The following is a 22671-nucleotide window of genomic DNA, read 5'->3' as shown; positions in this document are numbered from 1 at the left end:
TCTTGACCACAGCGATAAACGGTAGTGACGGGAGGGGAGGGGGTGGAGGTGGTCTAGGTAAATTAGAAAGAGGAGGGTGTAGTATGTTGGTATCATCTTAAAGGCCCGGCAGGAGTATATAAGGAGCCTGACCTTCTTCGTTGGCAATAATTTCAAACCGCTTGCAGGCAACGAACAAACACTGCTCCTACATTTTTTTCATTTTTTTATGACATATGTTATATTCTCAAAACCAGGAAATTTGCGAAATCCCTGAAATTTTCAGTAAATTTGTAAATTTCCTGTTCCACTCAGGGATTTCACCAATTTCCTAAAAATTCTAGGAAATTTGCACATTTTCTGATTTCAAGGGGCAGGAAATTTGCAAATTTACTTAAGCACATTTGAAAGGAAACAAGTGCTTTGTTGGTTGCTTGTGAACCATTTAATGACTCTGGTTTCCTTATATGCAAGTTAGACACTCATATTTCTCTCTCTTTTTTTTCTCTCTCTCTCTTATACTGTCATGTTTCATAACATTGTTAACATAAAATCTAAACGAGTTCATTAAAAGGTACATTGTGACAATCATATCTCTCTTATTCTGTCATGTTTCATAGAATTGTTAAACGATGTTCCAGATGTCAGGAAACACCTTTCAAAAGGCTTAGATGAGTAGATTGTACTGCTTTATCTTTGGTTTAAACAGTGTTTTATTTTCAAATACAAATTTACAAAGCCATGAAAAAACTATGTTTTAACGAAGGAGCACAAGAAGATAAACTTATACATGTGCTCTTAGAGACAAAATAATGAATTGGCGGACGATATTGTAAATTCTTAATTCAAACCAATCAAAAAAACAATAACAAGAATAACGAGAACAAGTTTTAATTTGTTGGTTGAAAAATAAGGACATGATTCAGAGAGCAGTAGGCGGAGAAATGTTATTAAGTGATACGTGTTTATGGAACAGCAGTGATATAATCTATTGCGGCCAAACCCTGTTTTTTAGCGACTGGATTAAAGCAGGCGTTTGTCGAGTAAAGGATGTATATGTTGGTAATGAGTTTTTGCCCTTTAATATTATGCAGCAGAAGGTTGGATGTAAGCCCACAAGATTCTTTGAATATAGGGTGATTTGTACAGCAGTTAAAGCAGCAACACTACGCTCTGCAAATGGAAATGTATGTGGATTCAACGATTTAAAGAACCTGAGTAAGCCTTGTCAATTTCGCAAATTAATTATAAAGGAAAAAAAATATGTGGAGCCGATTGTAGTTAAAATTTGGGAACATAAATTTGATTTCAGGCCGGGAAAAGAGCAATGGTTAATGGTAAACAAAGTAACTACTGAAACAAGATTGCGAATGTTGCAATGGAAAATATTGCACAATATTTACCCCACAAATATTTTATTGTACAAAATAGGCATTTCCGCGAGTAATTGCTGTACTTACTGTGAGAACGAAATTGATTATATTGAACATTTTTTTTACTTTTGCCCGAAAATTATGTCTATTTGGAAATGCGTTGAGGATAAAGTGAATTGTAAATATAATATGATTATTAAAATTACCGTAAAGGAAGTTTTTTTGGGCGTATTTGAAAACTCACAAAGTTCCAAGGCACTAATAAGTTATGTGACTTATTTGATTGTGATAGCCAAAATGTGTGTCGGCATTTATAGATATGGTTATATCTAGTCTAGTTTTGACCAAATCTTTTAACATTGACGGGAAATCGAGATGAGTGTGTGGTGTTTGTTTGTGTGCAAGTCTTTTTAAAATCTCTGTACACAGGAAAATGTGTACTTTTCAGCTATTCTAAGAAAAATGATGTTCCACCTACCTTGATTCATCCTGAACTCAGGTCAAAAATGAGTTACTTCCCTTCGGGTCTCATTCTGTCCCTGACAGGATGCCTTGGTTTTCCTTGTCTGGAGAGGAAATCGACTTTTTACATAATTTGTATTTAGATCTTTTCGAAATGTGTTATGGATATAAGCAGATTCGCGATCGTCGATAATGATTTTTCATGGTGTTGTGTAATTTTTAAATTACAAAGGAATTGATATGAAAGACAGTTTCAAGCGAGCTATCTTTCGCGGATGTATATACTGTGCAAACAACTCTAAAGTGTCACGTGATAATCAACTTTGGCTCCGGTGCGCGCCGGTGCAGACGATTTTTTCTGTAACCAGTTGAGAGTGATGCAACCGTATATCACGGTCTCCTTCCGACAGCAGTCTCAAAATTTCGACTTGTTTTGACCTTACAACGATGTTTATCATAACTGTGAAGAACAGAATGGAGATCACTGTCGAAGTCGGCCAATCTGCAATCATTTTCGTCTCGCGAACACTGATCTCAAATTTAGATCAGTGCTCGCGAAAAACATATGGGAGATAACTCTGTATTCTTGTTTTGATAGATTCGCGCAATAATTTAGTATGCTGTCAGAGAGAAACTGGCGATAGCCGTGGAGCGATGATTATCAGAATGACCTTGATCATGCTTCTACTTCATCTTTCGACAAGAATTGGTAAAAACTACACATTTAAAAAAAATAGTCACTTTATTCTGTCTTAGTTTTCTCGAATGTCCCGTGTTGCGCACGGGTTACTGCTGGTCTTGTTATATTCTGACTCTGGGATTAAACTATATGTTTTAATTTTCTCACGTTGTCTGAAAAGTTCTGTGGTGAACTTCAATTCAACATTGGCATTGGCTGCCATCCTGTTGGGCTGCCTATCAGCAAAATGAACTAAATGCGGGCTGAACTGCAAAGGCGTAGTATGGTCTTTCAGCCTTTCATGTGTGAGCTGTTTTCACATGAGTTTTCATGATCCCAACACCATAAACTGTTCTTATGATTTCTCTTCACTTTCCATTCATGTGGCTGGCGTGACGGTTTGGTAGTGTGTCGGACCAAAGAATTGAAGGTGTTCGGTTCAAATCATGCTTAAATCAACTTTTTTCTTGTCATAGTCAATCTATCAAAATCACATTGTAAAATAAAGAAAACGGGCTAATTTTTTTTAATGTGAAGAATTTCACAAATTTACCGAAACGTTTTTTACTGTTCAGTAAATTTGTCAAAAAGTGGCATGCTCATTTCAGGAAATTTGCAAATTTCCTAGAATTTTTAGGAAATTGGTGAAATCTCTGAGTGAAACAGGAAATTTACAAATTTACTGAAATTTTCAGGGATTTCACAAATTTCCTGGTTTTGAGAATTTACTGTAACATATAATTTGAGAGATGATTGAAGAATGTGTTTCGTATGGCTGGTTGCCCCCCGCGGGTTAGGGGGGAGTCCCATATTGGTTGGGACGAGAAAGAATTTACTCGATGCTCCCCAGCATGTCGTAAGAGGCGACTAACGGATTCTGTTTCTCCTTTTACCCTTGTTAAGTGTTTCTTGTATAGAATATAGTCAATGTTTGTAAAGATTTTAGTCAATCAGTATGTAAGAAATGTTAAGTCCTTTGTACTGGAAACTTGCATTCTCCCAGTAAGGTAATATATTGTACTACGTTGCAAGCCCCTGGAGCAAATTTTTGATTAGTGCTTTTGTGAACAAGAAACAATTGACAAGTGGCTCTATCCCATCACCCCCCTTCCCTCCGTCGCGATATAACCTTGAACGGTTGAAAACGACGTTAAACACCAAATAAAGAAAAGAAAGTATGGCTGGTTTAAAACAATGTTTTATTCATGTATTACATATGTTCATGAAGTTTACATTGACATGAAGTGAAAACAACAACAAGCCTACGGCTTAAGGTGGTGTCTTCAACACAAACTTACAATTATAAACTGAGCACAAAAAAATATTGCACCCATTTTCGTACCCCAACTAAAACATTCGATCCCAGCCACTTCACACATCCTACAGAGGTATACAGGGCCGGACTAGGCTAAGAGGAGGGGGGGTTGCCAGTGGTGGTCCAGGGGGATGTTCCCCCTGGCGGGGTCAAGGGGCAGAGCCGATGGGTAGGTCATATTCTGAGATAGGAAAATGGTCGCTCCTTGCATGAAACGGCATAAAATAAACAATAATAAAAAATGTTTTAAATAAGTGAGGTACATGTTTAGGCTAGGGGGGGGGGGGGGGGTGCGCAACCCCCATAACCCCCCCGGTAGTCCGGCCCTGGTTTAAAGGGTGTGTGGTACAACCCGTGCGGGTTGTGTCTTTACTCGCATTTGGCGAGTAGATTTACGTTTTTACCCGCCAGTTAATTGTTTCTACTCGCCACTTTCAGGCCTGCAAGGTTGTGTCTCCATTTTGTGTAAAGCAGATCGTTTGGTAATTATCTAATATTGACGCTTTTGGAGAACATGACCAGGAACACAATAGATATATAACATTAGATCGGGCCTGCTCGTATACTTAGACTTTGCACTGTGGCTCATTGGATCTCCAAATTCGCACAAAGTTACACACTTGTTCCCTGAAGCAATAAACCGTGTTGCTGTCGCTTAACAGGCATTTAACTTGTTGCCTGGTCTGCTTTACACAAAATAGAGACACAACCTTTATGGAGGGCGCTTATATCTGTTTCGTTAGAAGATTACTAAACATTAAAACAACACAATCTTAATCGATTGTCTTTAGCCTTTTTGACGCGACAGCGCACCTGCTTATCTTCGATGACTAGAGAAGTCCTGTCTCTTTCTCTGTTGCCTTCCCAAGAACAAGATTCTTTAAACTTTGTTACAGCGGATACATGTTTTGTAACAAGTTTTAGAGTACCATATGTAAAAACATCTGTAAAAAGTATCAAACACGAAGACTGCCGGTTATTCACGCTGTTATTCTTTATATTGTTCAGGCTAAGCTCATTTGTGCTCTTCTCTCCTTCATACATCTACTTAGCTCTTGACCTAACGATCATACCATTCAACTTTTTCCTCTCAATGCTCCGAGGTCCTCTTTTTTTCTTTCCAAAATATGTACATAATCATCACACAAATTGTCCTCCAAAAACTTTACACTGGACGAAAGTTCTGCTTCCAATTATTTTTCTTCTTTTTTCTTCTCTTAACTTAAATGCTTTATACAAATACAAGGACACATTTCTGACGATAGTTTCTTGTGATGAGGCTAAGAGCAAACTAAGTCGAAAAAGGTTTGGGGTTTTATAATATTTAAATGACGGGCGCAGTGGCCTAGTGGATATAATGGAATCAAACGCCGTCTCAAAATCTATTAAAGCCCCAGTATGCCTCAAATGGTTTACAGAACGATTTAAATCTTCTCACGAAAAAAGCAATTCTTACCTTATGGAACACACTTGCAATAGCATTTAATAGTATTAACTGACAGAGTTCGTTTGAATGGCTATTTAGCTTGCGTAAACCACACACCAGATTTCGTGATTTATTTTATCCATGAGCCATCGTGAACCCGTGTCACACACTTTCCTTTTATTTTTTTTTTAACAATTTCGTGGTCAGTTTGTGATTTGAATGCGACTCGCAGTATCTGCAATAGCACGTAATTGTGTACCTCTGAATCTAAAATGTAACGAACGACTGCGAGTCACACGAAATTATCAGCCGCGGTAGACTTCAAAGAAAGAAGCGACATGCAGAAAGTTCGTCTGCTTGAGAAACACGACCTTGCGTGACCTGCACCGGGCTCCCTTTTTTATATTTAGTCAAGTTTTGACTAAATATTTTAACATCGAGGGGGAATCGAAACGAGGGTCGTGGTGTATGTGTGTGTGTATATGTGTGTGTGTGTGTGTGTGTGTGTGTGCGTGCGTGCGTGTAGAGCGATTCAGACTAAACTACTGGACCGATCTTTATGAAATTTGACATGAGAGTTCCTGGGATTGATATCCCCATACGTTTTTTTCATTTGTTTGATAAATGTCTTTGATGACGTCATATCCGGCTTTTCGTGAAAGTTGAGGCGGCACTGTTACGCCCTCATTTCAACCAAATTGGTTGAAATTTTGGTCAAGTAATCTTCGACGAAGCCCGGACTTCGGTATTGCATTTCAGCTTGGTGGCTTAAAAATTAATTAATGACTTTGGTCATTAAAAATCTGAAAATTGTAAAAAAAAATAAAAATTTATAAAACGATCCAAATTTACGTTTATCTTATTCTCCATCATTTGCTGATTCCAAAAACATATAGATATGTTATATTCGGATTAAAAACAAGCTCTGAAAATTAAATATATAAAAATTATTATCAAAATTAAATTGTCCAAATCAATTTAAAAACACTTTCATCTTATTCCTTGTCGGTTCCTGATTCCACAAACATATAGATATGATATGTTTGGATTAAAAACACGCTCAGAAAGTTAAAACAAAGAGAGGTACAGAAACGCGTGCTATCCTTCTTAGCGCAACTACTACCCCGCTCTTCTTGTCAATTTCACTGCCTTTGCCATGAGCGGTGGACTGACGATGCTACGAGTATACGGTCTTGCTGAAAAATGGCATTGTGTTCAGTTTCATTCTGTGAGTTCGACAGCTACTTGACTAAATATTGTATTTTTGCCTTACGCGACTTGTTAAAACTTTCAAAACTTCGAGTTGTACTGATCTTGTCTTACTGCGGACTTCCTGGCAGCCACTGGTCTGAGGATCTAGCACGGCCACCAACATCGAACGCAGAAGAAGAAGAAGAAGAAACTGATCTTGTCTTGATGAATTTTTTTTTTTTTTAATGATTTAAGAATGTTTGTGTTACAAGCTGTGAATGTATTATTTAGATTTTAAAAGTTAGTTCTAGCGCCAAAACGAGGCGTCCGATTGTGGTATCAGAAAGTCCGTTCTGACTGCACAAAATAAATTCTTTGAAAATGTCGGAAAGTAGCTAGGATGTTCCCGTTCGGAGAGCGTTCAAATGGAATAGAAGTATGTTTGTACTGTATGTAGAGGCTCGGAGAACTCCGTGATCAGAAACGGATGGTTTACGGGGGGCTGCGTGTGCCTTTAAGGCGACATACAGTTTACGATTCAAAGAAAACATTTGTTTCTGTACAAAGGCCAACGGTGTAAATATATTATCAACTTTAAATATATTATCAACTTTGGAATAACTCTTTTTATACTTTCTGGTATGTTTTTTATATTCCCGTCTGCACGCCGTCGATCCAAATATTGTTAGTACGCACCCCGGCATTAAAGTCATAGTCAGCTTCCCATAAACCATCAGTTTTTGGTCACAGACACTGTCAGGCTTTTACACACAGTACAAACACCCTTTCGTTTAAACACTCACCGCTTGAGAACATCATAGGTGCCCTCCGTAAAGAGCGAGCAATTTTCAAAGAATTTATTTTTGCGTGGCCAGCCGGATTGTCTGATACCACAATCGGACGCCTCGTTTTGGTGCTGGACCTAACTTTTAAAATCTCAATAATGAATTGACAGCTTGTTACACAAACATTCTTAAATCATAAAAGAATTCTTTTTTCATCAAGACAAGATCAGTATAATTCGAAGTTTTGAAAGTTTGAAAAAAAGGGACCCTGGAAGCGTGTCACGCAAAACGTGTTTCCTGTAGCAGACGAATGTTCTGCATGGTGCTTGCTTGTTTGAATCCAACCGCTGCCGATAAGTTCGTGTGACTCGCAGCTGTTTATTGCGTTTTAGATTTAGAGGTACACAATAACGTGTTATTGCAGATACAGCGAGTCGCATTGAAATCACAAACTGACGACTAAATTGTGGAAAAAAGGAAAGTGGATCACACGGGTTCACGATGGCTCAGGGGTTAGATAAACCACGCAAAAATAAATTCTTTGAAAACTGCTCGCTCTATACGGAGGGCACCTAAGATGTTCTCAAGTGGTGAGTGTTTAAATGAAAGGATGTTTTTACTGTATGTAAAAGCCTGACAGTGTCTGTGATGGTTTACGGGAAGCTGACTGTGCCTTTAACTTCCAGTTCGACACTGCGATGCCTGTCACAGGTGGTATGTCTATAACAAATTAAATGAAAGGTATCTTAACAAAGTAAGGATGTTTACTTTTTAGTCGCATCTACTGAACAAAGGTTATATTTAAGCCCTGCGTGTTTTCTCATGTCAAAATCACGTTCTATTGAAGTGCAAGTAAACAGTATGTGCATCAAAGTTGTGTTTCCGACGAATATTCCACTTAAAACATAAAATATGGACAAACGAAGCTTCATGTGTGTTCAATTGTGTTTCGACAGGCTAAACTTGTTTACCAACCATTACAGCACTGAAGAGTTGTTCGTGAAGTAAATCACTGTTTTGACTTGCATTTGATACGCTCCCGCGATATTCTGTGTCTGTGCTTAGAACGCTCCCTTCAAAAGCTTTAGTACACTCCCCCGAAGATAAATAAATTAGAATTTGGGAAATTAAGGCGTTATTGAGCAAGCTGCAATTCTGTGAACCTATGCCGTACGTTTATCAAACAACAGACATCTGGTTAGATAGTTAACTTAGCTTTTCTGTGCCTGAATGTGACTGCATCATCATTCAATCATCAAACTGTGTTTGCACTCTAGTACACTTAACCTAGGAGGGGTCACAGAAGTGTTTCACCCCTTTGTTTCTACTTCGAGTCATTCACCCATAATTTGGTATTTGTAATTTGTTTGCGCTTAAACACATTATGTTTAAGGGTTCTGGACGACATTATCATGGTTAATATCGTTTTTCGGACAATGAATCTTTTAAAGACGTTGATATAGACGTTGGTGTGTCACAACACAGAAATCTTAATGAAAAATGCATCACTTTGTTTCTGTTCAAATGTGTGGACTTTACCCGTGTAATGAATGTCCTTTTCAAACACAAATGGAAACAGCGTCAGATCGGCAAGACGGAAAGTTTGCTTCAGTTAAAATACTGCAAGCTCGCATTTTTCATGATCTGCTAACTTCGACCAATATCGTTACTATCGACTGAGACTCGTTGTGTAACCTCGACATACTTATAAATATGTGTGTTTATGTTGAAGTTCGACACGAAATACCCTTCTTTTATGTAGTTAACCAAGCCGACAACTGTACGGAAAGCAAAGGTAAACTGTCGGGGGAACGTACTAAAGACAGAAATCACTTGTAAGGGGAGCGTATCAGAGGAGGTCGAGGGAGTGTATCAATAACATCTACTTAGCGTCGTAATTAATCGTCCAAATATAGGAAGATGGAAAGCTTTGAAATGATCATATTTATTAATTGGGGGTAAAAAGCAAGTGTTTTAGATTAAAGAATATCCCTGGATAAACAAATTGAAGCACAATAATAACTGCTACCTTACCTTCAGTTAAACGTGGTAGGAAAGGTAAAAATAGACTTCCAAAAATACTTGTTTCAGCACAAATAGTGCCAGTGCTCTTCGAAATGCCATCCAAAGTAGACATCTGAAAGCACGTGTTATGTTTAGTATATCAGCAAGCAGCTCTATCAAATTCAAGGGACACAATTGACGAAAAGTATCCTTTTTACATTTAGTCAAGTTTTGACTAAATGTTTTAACGCAGAGGGGGGAATCGAGACGAGGGTCGTGGTGTATGTGTGTGTGTGTGTGCGTGTATGTGTGTGTGTGTGTGTGTGTGTGTGTGTGTAGAGCGATTCAGAGTAAACTACTGGACCGATCTTTATGAAATTTTACATGAGAGCTCCTGGGAATGATATCCCCAGACTTTTTTTCATTTTTTTGATAAATGTCTTTGATGATGTCATATCCGGCTTTTCGTGAAAGTTGAGGCGGCACTGCCACGCTCTCATTTTTCAACCAAATTGGTTGAAATTTTGGTCAAGTAATCTTCGACGAAGCCCAGACTTTGGTATTGCATTTCAGCTTGGAGGCTTAACATTTAATTAATGAGTTTGCTGATTAAAAGTTGTCATTAAAATCGGTTTTTCGCAAACAGATTTAAAATTGATTGCATCGTATTCTTCATCACATTCTGAATCTAAAAATATATACATATGTCATGTTTACTCTTAAAATGTGATCACAATTAACGAAAATAGAATAATTAGTCTTACGATTAAAATGTAAGAAATCGATCCAAATAAGATGTCATCTTTTTTGTGATCATTTCATGATTCCAAAAACATACAGATATGATAGGTTGTATTCAAAACAAGCTCAGAAAGTTAACAAGAATACAGAAAAGCGCGCTTTCCTGCTTAGCACAATACGCTACCGCGCTAATCTGGCGTGTCAATATCACTACGTTTTGCACGTGGAAGGTGAGCGATTTCCTTCACGCGGGGATTGACGAAGCTGTACTGTCTTAATGAATAAATACAGTGCGTTCAGTTTCATCCCGTGAGTTCGACAGCTTGAATAATGTAGTAATTTCGCCTTACGCGACTTGTTTATATTTAGTCAAGTTTTGACTAAATGTTTTAACGTAGAGGGGGGTATCGAGACGAGGGTCGTGGTGTATGTGTGTGTGTGTGTCTCTGTGTGTCTGTGTGTGTGTGTGTGTGTGTGTGTGTAGAGCGATTCAGAGAAAACTACTAGACCGATCTTCATGAAACTTGACATGAGAGATCCTGAGTATAGTATCTCCAGACGTTTTTTCCATTTTTTTGATAAATGTCTTTGATGACGTCATATTCGTCTTTTCGTGAAAGTTGAGGCGGCACTGTCACGCTCTCATGTTTCAACCAAATTGGTTAAAAGTTTGGTCAAGTAATCTTCGACGAAGCCCAGACTTTGGTATTGCATTTCAGCTTGGAGGCTTAAAAATTGATTAATGATTTTGCTCATTAAAGTTGTCATTAAAATCGATTTTTCGCAAACAGATTTTAAATTGATTGCATCGTATTCTTCATCACATTCTGAATCTAAAAATATATACATATGTTATGTTTACTCTTAAAATGTGATCACAATTAACGAAAATAGAATAATTAGTCTTACGATTAAAATTCAAGAAAACGATCCAAAAAGGATTTCATCTTATTCTTTATCATTTCCTGATTCCAAAAACATATAGATATGATAGGTTGTATTCAAAACAAGCTCAGAAAGTTAACAAGAATACAGAAAAGCTCGCTTTCCTGCTTAGGCCAAAAAAAAAAATAGGTCTGTTTACGGTAACCCGACCGACCCTAGTTTTTTCGCGCGACCCTAGACTTTTTTTGGCATTTGGGGGAAAAAAAAAAAAAATCTTGTTTTTTTGGCAAAATAACGTAAAAATATGGTTTTTGGGAAAAAAAAAAAAAAAAAAAAAAAAAAAACAATCCCGACCTACCGACCCTATTTTTTTGGCCTATGTTACCGTAAACAGACCTATTTTTTTTTTTGGCCTTAGCACAATACGCTACCGCGCTTATCTGGCGTGTCAATATCACTACGTTTTGCACGTGGGAGGTGAGCGATTTCCTTCACGCGGGGATTGACGAAGCTGTACTGTCTTGGTGAAAGAATACAGTGCGTTCAGTTGGAGTTGGACAGCTTGACTAAATGCAGTAATTTCGCCTTACGCGACTTGTTTTTAATGTGTTTTAGAATGAGACTCACCATTGTTTCGACAAACAGGAAGTTAAGGGGTGCGTACTAACAATATTTGGATCGACGGCGTGGTCTGGCTAAAAAAAAACAAGTCGCGTAAGGCGAAAATACAACATTTAGTCAAGTAGCTGTCGAACTCACAGAATGAAACTGAACGCAATGCAACGCAGCAAGACCGTATACTCGTAGCATCGTCAGTCCACCGCTCACGGCAAAGGCAGTGAAATTGACAAGAAGAGCGGGGTAGTACTTGCGCTGAGAAGGATAGCACGCTTTTCTGTACCTCTCTTCGTTTTAACTTTCTGAGCGTGTTTTTAATCCAAACATATCATATCTATATGTTTTTGGAATCAGGAACCGACAAGGAATAAGATGAAAGTGTTTTTAAATTGATTTCGAAAATTTAATTTTCATATTTATTTTTATATATTTAATTTTCAGAGCTTGTTTTTAATCCAAATATAACATATTTATATGTTTTTGGAATCAGCAAATGATGGAGAATAAGAGGAATGTAAATTTGGATCGTTTTACAAAAAAAAAATTTTTTTTACAATTCAGTTTTTTAATGACCAAAGTCATTAATTGATTTTTAAGCCACCACGCTGAAATGCAATACCGAAGTCCGGGCTTCGTCGAACATTACTTGACAAAAATTTTAACCAATTTGGTTGAAAAATGAGGGCGTGACAGTGCCGCCTCAACTTTCACGAAAAGCCGGATATGACGTCATCAAAGACATTTATCAAAAAAATTAAAAAAACGTATGGGGATATCATACCCAGGAACTCTCATGTCAAATTTCATAAAGATCGGTCCAGTAGTTTAGTCCGAATCGCTCTACACACACACACAGACAGACACAGACACACAGACACACACACACACAAATACACACACAAACACACACACACACACACACACACACACACACACACACACGCACATACAACACGACCCTCGTCTCGATTCCCCCCTTTACGTTAAAACATTTAGTCAAAACTTGACTAAATGTAAAAACACATTGCGGGCGTTTATGCCCTCAGGCTGATGACATCGACTTAACAATCTCCAAGTGGTTGTTTTTTCTGGCTATTCTACACTCTTTATCGAACCAATTACCCGATTGCTTACTTGACTTCAAATTAAAAAGTATTCTTCATACATTCAGCATTTTCATTAACACAAGTAATTCATGATTCCAAAGCTCCATTCATATCAGATTCAATCATTGTTTGGGCAGACACTAACCCGGCACACGTATTATCTGCACAAATTAAATTCACATACATTTCTTTCTTTCTTTCTTTATTTGGTGTTTAATGGCCCTGTCACACGACCGTTTTAAAGCCTGCGTATGCCGACGTATGGGACATTTGAATAAGTACGCTGGCGTACGTCGAATACGTTATGGGTACGTTTTGTATACGTTAAAAGGACGCTGAAGCACGCTGGCATACGTCGTAGTACGCTGAGCACGCAGCAAAGTTTTGTGCATGCACAAAAATTCTCGACGTATGGTTCATACGCACTGCATACGTTGGCACACGTTCACACACGTTACTTGTACGTTACTCATACGTCGATAAATATCTGTATCTGTAGATAGTGCTGAGACATTCCGAACGCAAGTAACACTTCTGCCGTATAAACAGTTCTTCGTGGACACGACATTCTGCACAGAGAGTACAGAACTTACCACTTGATTTACCGTTACATAACAAGGAAGAACTACTACAGTTTCTACTCACCAAATTTGCAGAATTACTTGCCGATTTCCCGCGATTTATAGAACAAATGACGTGATCGCATGGCGTCATGTCTAATAAAACAAAACTTCCGAAATATATCTAATAAAACAAAACTTCCGAAATACGTTCTATCCATTAGCAGCGGCGACGACATGTGATCGTCAGCGATAAGCTGTTGCGCGCAAGACTATCGTTAGGCATACGTTGTGAACGCCGGCAACACGCTAAGCATTCGTTGGGCATAAGTTGTGAACGCTGGCAACACGCCAAGCATACGTTGGTGTACGCTATCTGTAAGTTATTGAAACGTTCTGCATACGTTACTAATACGTTATGTATACGTCCAACTCGTTATGAATACGCTATGTATACGCCAAAGATTGAAAAAAACATCGATAGTTCAGCGTACGCCAGCGTATGTTCATACGTCGGCATACGCTGGCTTTAAAACGGTCGTGTGACAGGGCCATAACGTCGTTTTCAACCACGAAGGTTATATCGCGACGAGGGAAAGGGGGGAGATGGGATAGGGGAAAGGGGGGAGATGGGATAGAGCCACTTGTTAAGTGTTTCTTGTTCACAAAAGCACTAATCAAAAAATTGCTCCAGGGGCTTGCAACGTTGTACAATATATGACCTTATGGCCCTGTCACACGACCGTTTTAACGCCTGCGTATGCCGACGTATGGGACAGTTGAATAAGTATTTGAATAAGTACGCTGGCGTACGTCGAATACGTTATGGGTACGTTTTGTATACGTTAAATGCACAAAACTTTGCTGCGTGCTCAGCGTACTGCGACGTATGCCAGCGTGCTTCAGCGTCCTCTTAACGTATACAAAACGTACCCATAACGTATTCGACGTACGCCAGCGTACTTATTCAAATACTTATTCAAATGTCCCATACGTCGGCATACGCAGGCGTTAAAACGGTCGTGTGACAGGGCCATGACTGGGAGAATGCAAGTTTCCAGTACAAAGGACTAAACATTTCTTACATACTGCTTGACTAAAATCTTTACAAACATTGACTATATTCTATACAAGAACCACTTAACAAGGGTAATAAGTGAAGAATTGTATGGGTGAGAAAAGGAAAGTAAAAGGACTTTGGGGAGGCAGAAATAGAGAAGAAACAAGAAAAAGATCCTAATTAGGTTCACAGCATCGAGAGTGATGCGACCTTCTCTCAGAAGTTAGTAGAGAAGGCTCCCCCATCCACCACCCGGGGGACGCGCCTCTACGCCAATTAGGGGGCGCGAGGACATACATTTCTGCCTTCCAGCTATCACATACATACTTTTCAATGAAGCAGTCTGCATCCTCACGCACATCACGATAAACATTGTTAGGCCAAAAAAAAGTCTGTTTACGGTAACATAGGCCAAAAAAATAGGGTCGGTAGGTCGGGATTTTTTTTTCTTCCCAAAAACCATTTTTGTACGAATTATTTTGCCAAAAAACAAAGACTTTTTTTTCCTTTTTTTTCTTTCTCCCAAATGCCAAAAAAAAGTCTAGGGTCGCGCGAAAAAAAAGGGTCGGTCGGGAAACCGTAAATAGACTTTTTTTGTGTGTGCCTTACATGGAAACGTAACATGTAATTCAACTTGCAGCGGGTTTAACCAAAAGTGAATAACCATCAAAAACATGTGTCGTGAATCCATCCATAATCGTTTCTACAAGGCAAACAAAATCAAAACTCCGAGGTAATTTACGAATTCTGTGTCAGCTAACTTTGGCAAAGAAACCCGAGAGAGAGTGAGAGAGCGAGAGAGAGAGAGAGAGAGAGAGAGAGAGAACGTGTCAATACTTAAATGTGTTATCAAGTACGTTCTTCGAGGAGATCCATTTATCTTGATTCATGCAGTTACCGTGTTATTTTTCAGCCAGCTGTCCGAGATCGACTATCTGCGTAAGAATTATTTGCTACTCCAAAAAGTGTGTCGGGAGTTTGATGTGGCTGCGCGGCAACTGGACAGCACGAAGGATAAGATTCGTGTGGCTCGCGTTGCTGGCGTGGGCGCCGCTACTGTCGGTGCTGTCACTGCGTTTGCCACAGGAGGAGGTAATTCTACATATGTCAAATGCGAGTTCTTTGCGGACGATTCGTCTATTCATACAAGTAATACTTTTATCCCTTTATTTTTCCCCTCCATCTCTCTTGAAAATAAAGTATGCTCAGCTACGAGAGAGCAAACCGGAAGTTATTCCAGCAAAATCCAAGCGTTGAATGAAGCTGTCAAGGTCATACACGCAGTATTATAGGTGGGGTTTCATGCCAAGTTTGCTGTACAGAATTCTGTATAAGATCCTCAGCCCTATCCATTTAAACTCGTAGCCCCAGATGAATAGACAACAGCTTTTACAGAAAGTTTGAACACAATGATACAAGAATGAATGTTTTGTCCGGATAGAAATTTGTCGGAATAATTGTTTTGCCTTTTTACTTTTAGTCAAGTTTTGACTAAATGTTTTAACATAGAGGGGGAATCGAAACGAGGGTCGTGGTGTATGTGTGTGTGTGTATGTGTGTGTGTGTGTGTGTGTGTGAGTGTGTGTGTGTGTGTGTGTGTGTGTGTGTGTGTGTGCGTGCGTGCGTGTGTGCGTGCGTTTAGAGCGATTCAGACCAAACTACTGGACCGATCTTTATGAAATTTTACATGAGAGTTCCTGGGATTGATACCCCGAATATATTTTTCTTTTTTTTGATAAATGTCTTTGATGACGTCATATCCGGCTTTTCGTGAAAGTTGAGGCGGCACTGTCACGCTCTCATTTTTCAACCAAATTGGTTGAAATTTTGGTCAAGTAATCTTCGACGAAGCCCGGACTTCGGTATTGCATTTCAGCTTGGTGGCTTAAAAATTAATTAATGACTTTGGTCATTAAAAATCTGAAAATTGTAAAAAAAAAAAATTTATAAAACGATTCAAATTTACGTTCATCTTATTCTCCATCATTTTCTGATTCCAAAAACATATAAATATGTTATATTTGGATTAAAAACAAGCTCTGAAAATTAAAAATATAAAAATTATTATCAAAATTAAATTTTCCAAATCAATTTAAAAACACTTTCATTTTATTCCTTGTCGGTTCCTGATTCCAAAAACATATAGATATGATATGTTTGGATTAAACACACGCTCAGAAAGTTAAAACGAAGAGACGTACAGAAAAGCGTGCTATCCTTCTCAGCGCAACTACTACCCCGCTCTTCTTGTCAATTTCACTGCCTTTGCCATGAGCGGTGAACTGACGATGCTACGAGTTTTCGGTCTTGCTGAAAAATTGCATTGCGTTCCGTTTCATTCTGTGAGTTCGACAGCTACTTGACTAAATGTTGTATTTTCGCCTTACGCGAATTGTTTTTGTTGTGTTGCAGCGGGTGCGGTTGCTACTGTGGGTGATGTAGCATCAATGGTGTACGCGCTCTCAGGAATTGTCGAAGATATCCTCAACAGCCAGGAACTTAAGGGCCTGGAACGGAATTGGTCTCAAGTGAAGAAGATGTATACTTCAGAGTTTGACATCCCGCGAAGAAACAAAGATGCCATTGCTGACTGGGCAAGAGGAAATCTGCCACGCGACCAGGCAAGAGCGGTCATACGAGCTATTGAAAAATGCACTTCAGATCTGAGATCACCAGAGCGTCTGAAGCACCTGGATTCCAGGAACCTAAAAGCACTGCTAGAGTCACCGCTTTTGCTGGTTGCTGCCGACTTCAGTGTTTTTGAGATCCTTCTCGCAGCGGCGAAAGAGAAAGATGAACCCGTTGATGTCCAACGTTTTCTGCAACGCTTAAGAAAGTACCAACAGATATTAAAACAAAGGTTTGGTAAGTTCGAAGTGTGAAAGGGTGTACAATATTGTGTGGTTATGCGTGTACTACTCACTTTATAATGATGATGATGATGATGATGATTGTTATTATTTAAGTTATTGAGACATCACAGTGCGCTAAGAGATTTATAGAGCAAATCTAGAAAATGAATTATTGAACGAAGCGCATAGCGGTGAGGTCAATAATTATTTTCGAGATTTGCTCTTTAAAATCTCCGAGCGCACTGTGATTGTTTCAATAACGGGGTTGGCATTAACTACAAGAGATTAGAACGTTTGACAAGGCACATTTTTCTGCAGGCGAATGTATAACTGTGTGGACAGGTCGAGTTAGATCTACTTTTGTGTGTGTGCCGGTGTCACAAACTGAAAACTCTGCCTGTCACCAATCCTTCTCATTGCGGTCAATGCGCATGCGCTAACATGGGGAGATTAATCAGATCGTGAACAACCTAACCCTAACCCTAACCCATGGTTCGTTCGGTCAAAGGTTCGCATTTTGTAAGTCCACGATTGGCGCATGTGCATTGACCGCAATGAGAAGGATTGTTCAGCAGAAGTTTCAGTTCGTGACACCGGTGTTACACGAAATTTTTACTCCACGAAAAATTTACTCCGGAGTAAAAATTTCGTACGAAATTCTTACTCCGAGTACACCTTTCGTACAAGAAAAGAACTCCCCAAGGCACGAAAAAATTACTCCCTCCACGAAATTTTTACTTCCAGTAAAAATCTCGTACGCGAAAATGGGATGCGGGCGAAGGGATAACCGTGCCAATATGTGATCTCGCGCAAACGAATGTCGCGCTTCTCTCCCTCCACCCTGGACTAACAGGGAACAAGGGAGTAAAAATATCGTACACCTGGCATGGGAAGTTAAATTGCTCGTGTTAGGGTGAAGTAATTTATTCGTTATTTATTCGTCAGGGGAGTAACATTTTTGTACGAAATGTTTACTCGGAACTCACCTGTCGTGGCGAGTAATTTTCTCGTGTAATGGGGGAGTACTTTTTTCGTAAAGGGAGTAACATTTTCGTACGAAATTTTTACTCCGGAGTAAAAATCTCGTGGGAGTAATTTTCTCGTGTTACACCGGCTTTCCTATGCGTTGAAAGCCTCTTGCCAGAGTTGCACATTTCGGGGGTATTGCCGACGATGATTTTACGATTTGATGACTCTTTGCACCGATTTATCGATTAGTAGTGCATCGCTCAGCTACCATAGTCAAGGGTCAACCCGACGGGGTTGGGTTACAGATGATGTTTTTCAGAAAGCTTATTCAATTTACAGCCGATGTTCGGCAAACGAAAAATGGCTCCGTTGTACCGTTTTTGAGTGAGGAGCGTCTTTGTAACCTAACCCCCTATTCTGCCAAAAAAGCAGTTTTGGCGCAGGGGGTATGTTACAAATAAATGTCGTATACTTCGTTTCGGCAAACAGACATTTGTAAATTATACACTAAACAAAAGCTAAGGCTTTGTTCTATCAGGCAATATAGGCCTACAAACAACATTCTTCCTTCGCCGCAGTGAGGAGGACGTGGTAACGGTTTGGAATTGTGTGTGGCAGCAGAGAGGACCGCTGGTCGGGGCTCCATTACAGGCGCTCAGGACATCCGTGGCTTATGGCGGATATACCCGACTACGCAAGCAGCCAGAAATGAGTTGCTCATCAAAGGTATGAATGTTCGCAACTGTACATTGCAAGTGTCTCACACTAACCCCTTCATTCTGCGTGATGATTCTGGAACCGAAGAGCCGTCAACAAAACTGTGGGTATCAGATATTCCCATTTCAGTGGCAAACAGTGAAATTGAACACTCTATCGTGAAGACTGGCTGTGAGCTAAGATCGGCCATAAAACTTGAGTGTTACAGGGACAAAGACAACAAGCTAACAAGGTTTCAGACAGGGAGGAGGTTCGTTTTCATAACCGTCCCCAAAACACCCCTTGAGAAAACACTCGCAGAGAAAGGGGGAATGTACGTTCTGGCTCACCGATTCCGACAGACCCTAAATATTAACGCAAAATAGGCTTCTGGACTAAACTTTTACTAAAATGAAACATGCGACAAAATCAGAAAAATACTGCATAAATCCATACAAAAAAAATACAGTAAAGTAAGGTTGTTTTGAACCAATGCCGGGTCTGTCGGAATCAGTAACCCAGAACGTACATTCCCCCTTTCTCTTATACAACATTCTTAAGCTCAATACGCTCTCTCATTTACAAACTTTACTTCATATGTTCTTTCACTGTTAGAATTATATCTGATACATGCAATGTGACTGTCTAAACGAATAGTTAACTCTTTACAAGTGATTCTATTTTTACTTTTTCTTCCCGTCCTATTTGAATCCCCTTTTTTAAAAACTGCTTTTTCAGATCTTCTATATCGATTGGCTTGTTATATTCAGCTCGTGTTTTTGTTTGAATACTTGCTTTCTTACTTTTGTAGTCATCAAAGTCTGTTTGTATCTGTTTGAATTCTTCGTCAGAAACTTTTGAATCTTCAAGTGCTTTACTGATAGACAGTTTTAGGCTAGACAATTTTGATGATGCAAGAGTGGAAATGGATTCGTGTTTTTCAAGCTTTTTCACAATTTTTTTCATTATAGCTGATGCTATAAATGATAAACCACCAACTGCTGCTGCGACACCACCTAGGATTAGAGAAACTGGAGTCCCTACTCCGGTAGCTAACAGAATTGTTCCCGTTACACCTGCAGCTGATGCAAGGATAGTAGAACCAGTGCTGGCATTAGAAAGGCTGTTGTAAGTTGTTGAGTACTTACGTCTAGCGCGAGAATATTTTTCTAATTCATCTTCTAGTTGTTTTTGTATATTACTAATGTGTGCCAGTCTGAATTGTTGACTTTCTGCTGCACTTTCATCAATATTAGGATAAAGCTTCACACTGCTAGTCATCTTTTTAATGCAAAATATAAAATATTTATCTTAATTCTCACTGGCCAGTGTTTCTGCTAAGCTTTGAAGCTGTTCATTGCTTAACACCTTATCTGTATAGTAGAAAGCAATCAAATCAAGATAAGTAAGATTAATACTTCTTATTTCTGTTAAATTATTTATATCTGCGTTAACAACAACATTTTGGTTTGACGTCTGTTTTTTTATTGTGTTAGAATCCTTTTCAACAGCAATAAATACTCTGACTTCTTCAACATTTAATGGTCTCCAGTTGAGATTTATTCCTCTCATTAGAACAGTGTTTGTGGTTTCTTCCCTTTTCCTGACAACTATATCAAATATCATAGTTGCATTCTGCCATATTGGAAGCTTGGGTATAAAATCGACAATGGTGTCAGCGTCCTTTTCAACACTTTGTTTTCTGTGAATGAGATAGTTGTTCTTATGGAAAGGTTTAACTGCAACTTCTCCCCTGCTGTTAATCGCAGGAACAAGGCTAACAATTAGTGGTCCAGCATTGATTGACTTACGGAATGTGTCGTCTTTTCCAACAAGAGTGTATGGACTCACAAGTTCAAACTTCATTTCCCAGTCAATCTTTTTCATAACAGGACTAAGTACCCATTTTTTATTCTGATGTTTCCACATGTAGAATGTGTCATCGACAATTGGATCAGGTACATTAACATCACGGATTTGACCTAGTTTGAGGAATCTTGGTTTCTTTTCATCGTCGATTTCCTTTCTCTTGTAATGACCAGTGTCTGTAAACTCGAATGCATACACTGCACCAACTTCAGCATTGCTCTCAAAGTCGATAGCGTCTGCTAAATCTTTCAACTCTATAGTTGAACATGCAACAGGATAAGCTATTGTAGGTCCACTCGACATTTTAATACTCAATATTTTATGGAACTATTTCCAATGTAATGTTAAACAAACAATCAACTGGTTGTCCACTTTGATTTTTCAGATCAATGTGTAGGAATTCATGACACCCTTCCTCCAAGTCCTTGAACTGAAGTGTCTTAAATGTTGGCACGTGCATTTTACAAAAAGAGGCATCACTCGGTGGAAGAATTCTAAGCAGATCAGAACGCTGATCATTAAACAGATTATAGGATGTGTTAAGCTCTCTCATGTGAACAAACAGTACACTGTTAACATCCATGTCAATGGGACGTGTTCCCTTGTATATTTTTGTAATTCCAAGCATATCAAGGAGTTTGGTTGGAAACTCAATGTTTACTTCTCTAGTTTTGGGCATAGTAAGAGTAGCAATGAGACTTGCATGATTTAAACTCGCTGTAATACCTACTGGAGCAAACAATTCTTTCTCTAAAGTGCAGAAGTCATAGTAACCATCTTCTACAGAATGTGTTTTACCATTAATTCTAACCCAGTTGTTAGCCTTTTTTTTACTGATATTATACCAAGTAACCTTGTACATAATTTCATGCAGTGCAACTTTCATTCCTCCATTTTGATTGTTGATAGGGTTTGCAAGTTTAACTGGCACACTAGTCTTCACATTTGTTAGTGTGATAAACATTTTTTATTCAACAACAAAAATGATTCAGTATAAATTCAACAAAGACATTAAATACAAAACTGGACCATATTACAATCCAAAGACTATTTCTTTCCATGAGTTGGACTTTGCTGTAACAGAAACACAATCCATTCGCGTTAAAGCGCCTGACCCATTCCATTCTTACCTAAATCCCCCAATCAAAAATGATAGTGTTCCAAAGATGTGGAACTCTCACCCAATTCAGTTCTATCAGAATCAGTTAAACTTTGCAATATTCTGTGCAACCACAGGATGTGGAGTGTCCTATGCAGACCACATGAATAATTCAAACTTACTGACAAAGTGTGTGTACACATTTCACGTTTACTATCAGTGCAGGAGAATCTTGTCTGAACTTCAGGCACCAATGCCGCATGAAAAGAGCTGGAACCCATTCAACAATAGGATAAACATGAAAGTGTATGAGCGTCTCTGCAATGAATTCAATATAGATTTTAAGACCGACTTTAGGCAAAAGCAAGACAAAAACCATGGCATGGGAACACTATATTTATGGGGTGTCCACAGGAGGTATAATTTTGATTACTGGCCAGGTCATACATCTTTTTCTTCAAATGTGCAGGTACAGTTAGGATCAATAGAACAAGAGCACCACAATGCATGGACTACTTTTATATTAGACACCGGCAAAGGTTTCACTGGATCAGGTGTTGAAAGGATCAATGAATCTATCCGAACATATACGTGGTGCTTGCTAGGCTCGCAGGCACAGACACGATCAAACATAATGAGAACAAGCACAGGGTTTGATGCACAGAAACAGTTGTTATCAAATTTAGAAGATGTCATAAACTCTGCAGTTGATCTGCCTTCCAGCATCAAAAGGTATCAAGACTCTCTCCGTTATGCAAGATCAAAAGTTGACTTTGCTGTTGGTAACTGCCTTTACATGTTACCTTCTGATCTCCAGCTGCAGATTGGAACAATAACAAATTATAACAATGAAATCATTATTGCTAGCGACACCCAGCCGCTTGGAAAGGGTGAAGAACTGAATTCAGAAATCAGAACGATGTTACAGCCATATCACAATGAACAGAAACAAAGCGTGACAAGTGAAGATCACGCTGCAGGTGAAGATCATTCTGTCACTAG

General features: G+C 38.9%; 1 protein-coding gene across 1 annotated transcript in view; it reads left to right on the top strand.

Moving 5' to 3' along the window:
* Positions 1-22671, top strand: part of LOC138976734 (uncharacterized) — a 47129-nt gene that overhangs the window by 3417 nt on the left and 21041 nt on the right. Inside the window, exons 2-4 of the mRNA XM_070349616.1 lie at positions 15098-15276; positions 16597-17049; positions 18624-18829. Of these exons, the coding sequence (XP_070205717.1) occupies positions 15098-15276; positions 16597-17049; positions 18624-18829 (838 nt within the window). The remainder of the gene's footprint in view (positions 1-15097; positions 15277-16596; positions 17050-18623; positions 18830-22671) is intronic.

Source organism: Littorina saxatilis, linkage group LG9 (assembly GCF_037325665.1).
Source record: "Littorina saxatilis isolate snail1 linkage group LG9, US_GU_Lsax_2.0, whole genome shotgun sequence".
Taxonomy (NCBI): Eukaryota; Metazoa; Mollusca; class Gastropoda; order Littorinimorpha; family Littorinidae; genus Littorina; species Littorina saxatilis.
Note: the sequence above shows the minus strand (reverse complement) of the source record. Positions and strands in the feature narration are given on the sequence as shown.